Below are 8,548 nucleotides of genomic sequence, written 5' to 3'. Positions count from 1 at the left end.
TCATTTAAACATGCATGCCAATATGGACAATCCCAACCATATTAGCAAGCTGGGCTGTGGAGCCAGCAAGGTGGGGGGAAAGGGGGGGGGGGGGGGGGGGGGAGTAACTTCACTCACTCCTCTCCCCCCCCCACCCCTCCTTCCCCGGCGCCGTCGCAAGTGTGTAGGGCCCTTTAGACAGTTTTCCCATTTCCAGCACAGTTTTGAAATACACACACACACGTGTCCCTTACATCGGGGTTGGCCTCCAGCGGCAGCCAGCGCAGAGACTGCATGATACTACAGCACGGTCCTCACTTCGCACAGACACACAACGGCACCAGTCTCTCTCTCCGGCTGCCGGCTGTCTGACACACTTCACCTATGGACCACTACATCGCCCGGGCTATGGGGGTGCACAGCATTGTGCCGCCTCTGCGCTGCCACCTACGGCAGGTATACGGTGCCACCACTCTGTAAAGATATAAATAGCAATAAATAACAGTGGCAGGAGCACGGTCACACGCGGAGAGTCAGGCTATCGGCTCTCAGACATGACACAAGTAACGTCTCCCCCCGTAGCCGGCAACAAGTGGACGCTCCCCGTGGAACGCATACTGGCTGCGACACCTGCGCACAGGGACAAACGGCAGAGCGGGGGCGTGGCCAGTTGCTGCACTTCCGCCAGTCTCCGGCTCTGCCACCTATCGCTCACAGCCAATAAGCCAACAAATCACAGTGCGCAGGCTTTACGTGGAGAAGGTGAGAGAACACGCCCATTCGCTATGGGACTACGACGCGCACATGGTGCGTCCTTTTAGCCAACGTCATGTTATAGTCTATTCTTCAGTTTATGAAATAAATCGACTTACTGCCCCTTCTCTAGCAGCACATGTCACCGCCAGAGCGGTACGATGTTTAATACTGACAGGCACTGCAGTGCACAGTGGTAGTGCCCGGAGTAAAGATGGTCGCTGCTGGGTTGGGTTCAAGTCACATGATGTAGAGCAGCTCACGTGACTTTGGGGAGGGATATGGTGGTTATATGGCAGCGAGTGAGATGGGTGAGAGGGAGCTGCCAGGGGCTGGTGAGTATATGGCTGGCTGCATGCTACGGCACTGCTCTGATCTGCAGGCGGGTAACCTCCTCTCTTCCCGTACTGCCTGACTGCCGGCGCCCCCAGCAGCTGCATAGCCTTAGGCTGCTCTCTGTTACACACACACACTCCAACTCTCATTCTTTTTGCTTGCAGGCTTTGAAAAGTCAGCTGACTTGATGAAATTATTACCGGCCGACCTGCTTGCTGAACTGGTACGTTCCCATCTCCCATCCCTGTTCACTGTAACGTATAGTACAAACAGACTGGGTATCGTTGAATGATCACTTCCACATGAACAAGGGAGGAGAGTAAATGCCGGGTCCTCCACTCTCAATATAGGAAAAAAAGCTGCATTTACCCTAAGTTCCCACACGTTCCCAGAAAAGCCGGATCTGGCCTTAAATATATAGAAATAAATATTCTATTAGAGCCAGGACCGGTGCTCGCTGACCCCTGCAAACTATAAATGTGTCCTCTTGACGTGTTTCTTTACAACGTTTCATATTTTGATATGTTATGTGCAGTATGTTGTAAAATAAGTGGTACAGTAGTGTGTGTGCTGGGGTGGGATGTATTTGTGACCGCTGGGATCCTGATGGATTGACAGGCCGTCAGTCGGCATGCCGACTAACGGGGACTATTCCCACTCGTCTGTGTTCATAACACACAAGGGGCAGATGTGTTAACCTGGATAAGGCATAAGGAAGTGATAAACCAGTGATACATGCACCAGCCAATCAGCTCTAATATGTAAATTAACAGTTAGGAGCTGGTGTGTGTATCACCTTGCATTTATCACTGGTTTATCACTTCCTTATGCCATCTCCAGATTAATACATCTGCCCCAGGGCAAGGCTACAGTAGTGTGTGCAGGGATAAGGATGCAGTAGTGAGTGAAGGCTTGGAGGGTAAAGATACAATATTGGGAGCAAGGTTAAGTGTACAGTATTGTTGGCAGGGTTAGAGGATAAGGACACACCAGATTTTGGAGAGAGTTTATCATCCTAGTGCTGCTAGTGTCCAGTATGCCACACTTTAGTGTTCCCAGTAAATAATATGCCCCCCTCCCACAACACTCGCACCCTTCCCCCATAGCCTCAAACACTGCCCCATAGCCTGCACTCATAGTCTCACACACTGCCCATATCTTAGCCTCACACACTGACCCATAGCCTGCCCTCATAGTTACACACATTACTAAAGTTTAAGTCCGCTTATGTAACTCCTCCTGCTGCTGCTCCAGTGTGCAAGCCAGCTGCGAGTCCCATCCTAGCGCTCTTCTGTGTGGTGAGCTGGGAGTAGCCTTCCTGCCCTGCAGCCAGAAGTAACAATAAATAAAAGCAGAGGAGGAGGCTTTGGGTTATGTTAAGAGCGGCAGAGAGTGCAGACAGTGACTTACTGACAGTATTGTCACCGGCACAGTGCCTCAGCTGCGGCATGTGAAAGTACCACGGCCCTTAAAAATGAAAAAGAAAAGGTCGGCGGAGCTGGGACAGCGCCTCTCCAGCCCGCTACTGTCATGCAATGCAATGCATACCCATGCTTGCTGCTTCACGCCGAACACAAAACCAGAAGGTTATTTATCACACATTTCTCTTTCAGCAAGGCTGGGGGACACTGGACCATGGGATTGCAGGTTGGGAATGGAGATGGCACTTGTAAACTGTAGCTTTAAACCTAAGCTCCTCCCCCTGCATCCCTATGATTCCAGTCTTCATGTACCTGTGGCGTAGAGCACAATTTAGGAAGGCTGATATACATTTGTTGTAGAGCCTGCCCAAATTTTATGTGATTGGACATGAGTAAAAAAAATGTATTATTCTCATTACCTGATGTATAAATGTATTTTTATATTGAGAAATCTGTCTGTGCGTGATAAATGGTTGGAAGTTAATGGCCTTGCTGGTATTTTATTATAGCCACAGAATGTCAGAGACAAGCTGGTAGTAGCCCTAGGATCCTGTATGGGACAGTAATTAGAGGTAAAAGTTTTGTGTATAACACTGCAGGCGTCCACCCTGCAACCCAGAAAAGACACCTTGTCTACCAAGGTGTGACATTTTTTTTTTCCTGGCCAATTGTAAAAATGCGTCCAGTTTGTGTACACAATCCTAGTTTGCCAGCTTCAAACAAGCAATTAAAAGATAAGGGAATATATCCCTGCCAGAATGACTCAAACTCCAAAGTGTAAGCTGAGACTGTCTGCCCTGGTTTTGGAAGGGTTAAAGGAATCCCAAGATGGGGAGACTGCATGTGAATTGCAGTAGCTTTAGATATGGGAAACTGACTCTTCAAATTGGTCATTATCATTGAGGTGGCATCCAGGGAGAGACTGGAGCCTATATCGTCCAGGATATGAAGAGGGAGACTTCCACAACCAGCGTTCGACTTTACAGGTGATCGGAACGTTGTCTTTGTTGTATTTTTTTTATTTCAATTTCTTGAAATTGTGATTACTGATGTGACTATTTACACTATTATATTCTTGTAACCGCTACTTTTCTGTAACTAAGCTTAGAAGTTTTTACTTGAATTAAAAAACCTAATTTTAGTTCTGGATTCTGTGTTTTCACACCCAAAACCCAGAGATATATATAATAGATGTAATGCCCAGCACTCCTGGTCCTATAATGTATAAATGCCTGGGTGCCCTCCACAGGAATAATTGGGTGCACGAGTGAGAGCAGGAGCTCACCCTGGGCTTGAACCAAAATGTACTTCTGGTGGCAGTTACTGTGTTGATTTGCCAGATGCGCTGAGGTAATCAGTAAGGTGTCACAGGCAGCAGTTCTCAGATTGGCGTATATGAAGAATCGTGACACTTGTTATCAGTTGGTTTCTTTCGACTTCTTCTTTTTTTTTTTTTTTTTGTGAATTTGTCATTATTTGCAGCTAGGTTTCTGTGCTGCTTGAAGCTGTGTTCAGTTTGCCACTTAAAGCTGCATCAACTGGGGGAGTGGCAACAGGTACCCCATCACAGCACTTTGATCTCAGTTGAGACTGCCGGAGACCTGCACACGCTGTCGCCCTTTTTAGAAGGTGCCATCAGTTTACAAGGTCCCAAATGGAGTTCGCTATCTTGCAGCAGCTCCAGTTCCATGCAATGAGGGTAGGCTGCCATGTACTGCTGGCTAAACCAGTGTTTTCCCCAACAAGGGGATGTACACTGTGTCAGAGGAGAGTGGAAAATGGAGGGGACAGAGATTCAGACACTGCCCTCCCCTCTACTGCAGTAGTACAGTCCGGGAGTCCTGTTTACAGCAGGTTTTCTCTGCTGGTGATGCTGATATGTATCTGTGCATATCGCTGTGCCTCACACTCATCTGTACGTGTACCTGTGTGTTGCGCCATGTCACACTCACCTGTGTGTGTTTATCAGTATATATCGCTGTGCATAACGTGTGCAGGATAATATAACCTGCATGGAGAGTGCAGCGAGCCAGCAAGGGGCTTTCTAGCGCTCTCCCTGCTGCCGGCTTACTGGTGGCTAGGCTGTCGGCATACTGACAGACTGCATCCCGGCCGCCGGTTATTCATACTGGACCCACCACGACTGTGGTGTATAACAATCATCCATGAGGCACAAAGAGCATGGCAGTGGTGGTGGAGGCCGCATACTTTCCTGACCAGAGACCTTTGTTACGGCACACCCAGCAATGCTCTTACAACAATTTTCCATGGGGGGGGGGGGGGGGGGGAACACCAGACTTCTTCCGCCGGTATAGTAAATGACACCTATATCGGATAAGTTGGTGGCTCACATCAGATGTATGGGTGGCATGACCCACTGCCTTGCCTCCCCAGTACCTGATGCCCCTACAGCCTCTGTTAGGGGATAATCCAAGCAGGGTGCAGTGAAGCCAGAAAGAAGCTAGAAGCAGAAAGGGGAAAGATGGCTCAGCTAGCTCAGGGCTGATCAGCAGCACTTCTAATAATGTGATTGGTTCCAGGGGATGGACCAGCTACCATGAAGCATCAGTGAGCTCAGTTTATGGACCAGCAGCGGAGGCGGAACAATATGGAGACTGATGGGCCAGGCTGCCTACTGCATCTTTCCAGGCTACAGCGCTGCGGGTAATGGCACTTGAGCCGTCCTTGTATAAATACTCGGTATATTGGAAAAGCTGGATCCACACTCTGTCATTTCTGACATACTGAGGGAGGGGTAGATTTACTAAACCTTCTAAAACGGACAAGTGGTTTTTGTTTCCGATACCAAATTCTGTCTTATCAGTTTTTAGAATACAATACACCAGAGGTTCTCAAACGGGGTTCTCGAGTCACCCCAACGGTCCAGGTTTATGTATATCCATGTCTCAGCAGAGATGGTTAAATCAAATTGACCGCGCTAATTAAGTCACCTGTGGCCAAGCATGGATAAACTCTAAAACCTGGACCTTTAAGGTGCCTTGAGCACTGTGTATGAGAACCTCTGCAATACAGAAATTCTAGCTAGAGCCTGATTGCATGGGCAGCACCACTACTTGTTGCAGAGGGTGCGAGTTGCCATTGTGGCTGCATGTAAATGCCGGCAACAGCACCTGAAGTAGTCCCCCTCGTGGCCCCTTCTTGAGCAGGACTTGCACATTTTTGATCGCGGCCCTATGAGAATTTAGTATGGATCTGGCTATTTTATAAATGTAGTATTGGTCTGGCTATTTCTTTAAATAAGGTGTGTGTGTGTGTGTGTGTGTGTGTGTGTGTGTGTGTGTGTGTGTGTGTGTGTGTGTGTGAATTTTGTTTGTATTTGGCTTTTCTGGGTGTGTGTGAATTTAGGGGGGTCATTCCGACCCGTTTGCACGCAGCTGTTCTTCGCTGCGGTGCGAATGGGTCGGAACTGCGCATGCTCAGCGCCCGCAATGCGCAGGCACGTCTCTTGCCCAGCGACAGCCATCGCCGGGCAACAACCAGAAGAGAGAAGAAAGTGATCGCTAGTGCGATCACAGGAATTTTGACAGCAGGGAGGCGTTCCGGGGTGGATAATCACCGTTTTATGGACGTTGAGATCCGAACGCAGGCGTGTCCTGGCGTTTGGAGGGCGGATGTCTGACGTCAATTCCGCGACCTTCAACGCTGGATCCATCGCACACGGTAATTAAGTCTGACCCTGGTCTTGTTTTGCAGGAAACTTTTTTTTTTTGCATAGCAGGGCTGCACAAGCGTTCGCAGCCCTGCTATGCTAAAATACACTCCCCCATAGGCACAGTCAAGTTGATTGCACGAGCAGCAAAAAGTTGCTACGTGCAATCAACTCGGAATGACCCCCTTTAGTGTGGATCCAGTTTTCTCGTCATGCTTTGTATGGATCCAGCTTTGTCAGTAAACTTTAGTATGGATCCAGATATTACCCACAACCTTAACGTATCATGCTATGTTATGGTATGCATATACAGTGTGATAAAAATAAAGTAAAAACCCCATACATTTATTGCAGTATCTCGGCCATACAAGTTGCTCTATTTGAATGTGTTAGTAATAAGGTTATGTCTAACATTTCGGGTTTCTAAACAATGCAAGATACAATGTAACTTGCTTTAAAGACACTGAAAAACCAGCACTTTGGGGTATATGTAATAGGGTCTGAGTTTGCTGATGGTGTGGGATGTCTGCCTAGAATAGCCGTATTTTTAAAGTGGCAATCATTTGCAAGGCAAAACCAGGTTGGTTTTGCCTTGTAATTGGTTGTATGTTTAAAGAGGCATTCTCATCCGACATCCCGCACCTCCGGCAGACTCCGACCCTCTCACATATATTCCTTGGCATCTGCTGTCTAGAGTGTATAATAATAATAATAATAATTGGATTTGCACAAAATATGTTGTGTAATGGATCATTCTTTCCTGATTGTTAAGGGAGGTACTGACTGGAGAGATGTGCGCTGAGCGATCTTAACACAGACCGCTCAGCACACATCTCTCCCCGCGCTCAGCACAACGGTAAAGTGAGCGACCCGCTAGATTGAGCAGGCTCAATCTAGCACCGGCAATAGCGCATTGCTATCGCTGGGGGGCATACACACGGCAGATCCGTGCTTAAAATCTAAGCAATCTAGTCGGATCTCTCCGTGTGTACCCCCCCTTTACTGCTTGGCAAGGAGCTTGTGTGACTAGATGCTGAGAGTAGTGTTATTAATATTTTCTGATTTTATTTTTTAGTGTCAGCATGTTATTGAATATCTCCTACGTGAGAATTGTGGTGTAGATCAGACACTTCTCTGTCAGGTGAGTACTATTTATTCGGGGGCTATGCTCGGTTTGTATTGTTTAGGCTTTATTCTCCAGTAATCCGGAGTATTTTGTGAAGTATGCAAATTATTTATTTAAGTGTATTTATTTTCTAAACCATTCTGCAGATTGCTTGCTCTATGCAGGTATAATGACTCAGGAAAACAAAAACTGGTACTGAGCTGAATAACCTTAAGTGCTGTTCACAATGAGCTGGAATCTGTCAGCTAGGTTCCATTTACTTTCATTGAATGTTGCTGAGACCCAGTAAGCTGGTAAACCTGGTCAACACCTCTAACAACAATTCATATTTTAACCCCTGATCCTGTTATACCCAGAACAGTGCCTTTTTCCACTAATTATGGTTTTAGGCAACCCATGTTAAAATATAGATGTCATTGTTAAATATATTATTTTAATACCTGTATTTGTCAGGTGGGTGCTCCAGCAGGGGTGGTCTGCAGTATGCCGAATGTCTGTATCCCGGCGCACAGTATACCGGTGCCGGAATCCCGACACCCGTCATACCGACAGCTATTCTCCCTCGTGGGGGTCCACGACCCCCCTGGAGGGAGAATAAAATAGTGTGGCGCACGTAGCTCGCCACCGTGCCCACAGCGTGGCGAGCGCAGTGAGCCCGCAAGGGACTCCTTTGCGCTCGCCACGCTGTCTGTATGCCGGCGGTCGGCCTCCCGGCGCCGGTATGCTGGTCGCTGGGAGCCCGAGCGCCTGCATACCGTACTACACCCATCCAGCAGAATGGTAATGGGGGGAAGAGGGGTGGTTGATCGCAACAAGCCCCTTGCGGTCTCTGTGTCGTGGACACCCGTGAGTGATAATAGTCCCTGTTGGTCGTCATACCGATCGTTGGGATAGTGAGGGTGTGGGATGTAGGGGAAGGTAATGTGACCGGCCTCCCGTCTTTGTTATCTATGTAACAAAACTAACTGGTGATAAATATTATATCATTGGTCAGGTCTCTGTATATTGTGGCATACTAGTAGTTTTGGACCAGTCATATGCTAGGCCCAACCCAGCCCGCAACACTTACACTTTCTTGGTGCTACTTTTGTTGTCCTCTCCTATTTTGTCCCATCTCAGCCAATGTGGGAGCAATTAGGTTGCGATCCCACTGCACAAGTTGATGACATACCATTGCTCTTTATTATATAGATGGAACATGTCTCTGTCCATTATTGACACAGGGAAGTCATGCCTCTGTGCTCGAGTCTAGGATGTACTGTA

The 8,548-nt window shown here is 47.8% G+C and overlaps 1 protein-coding gene across 3 annotated transcripts in view; it reads left to right on the top strand.

Moving 5' to 3' along the window:
- The first annotated feature begins 250 nt into the window (after window positions 1–250).
- Window positions 251–8,548, top strand: part of COMMD6 (COMM domain containing 6) — a 73,262-nt gene continuing 64,964 nt past the window's right edge. Inside the window, exons 1-3 of one of the 3 annotated variants that reach the window (XM_063952946.1) lie at window positions 251–741; window positions 1,233–1,291; window positions 7,235–7,300. In XM_063952946.1, the coding sequence (XP_063809016.1) occupies window positions 534–741; window positions 1,233–1,291; window positions 7,235–7,300 (333 nt within the window). In that variant the 5' untranslated portion in view covers window positions 251–533. The other 2 variants (XM_063952945.1, XM_063952947.1) reach the window with 2 other exon arrangements.

This window comes from Pseudophryne corroboree, chromosome 2 (genome assembly GCF_028390025.1).
Source record: "Pseudophryne corroboree isolate aPseCor3 chromosome 2, aPseCor3.hap2, whole genome shotgun sequence".
In the NCBI taxonomy this organism is placed as follows: Eukaryota; Metazoa; Chordata; class Amphibia; order Anura; family Myobatrachidae; genus Pseudophryne; species Pseudophryne corroboree.
Note: the sequence above shows the minus strand (reverse complement) of the source record. Positions and strands in the feature narration are given on the sequence as shown.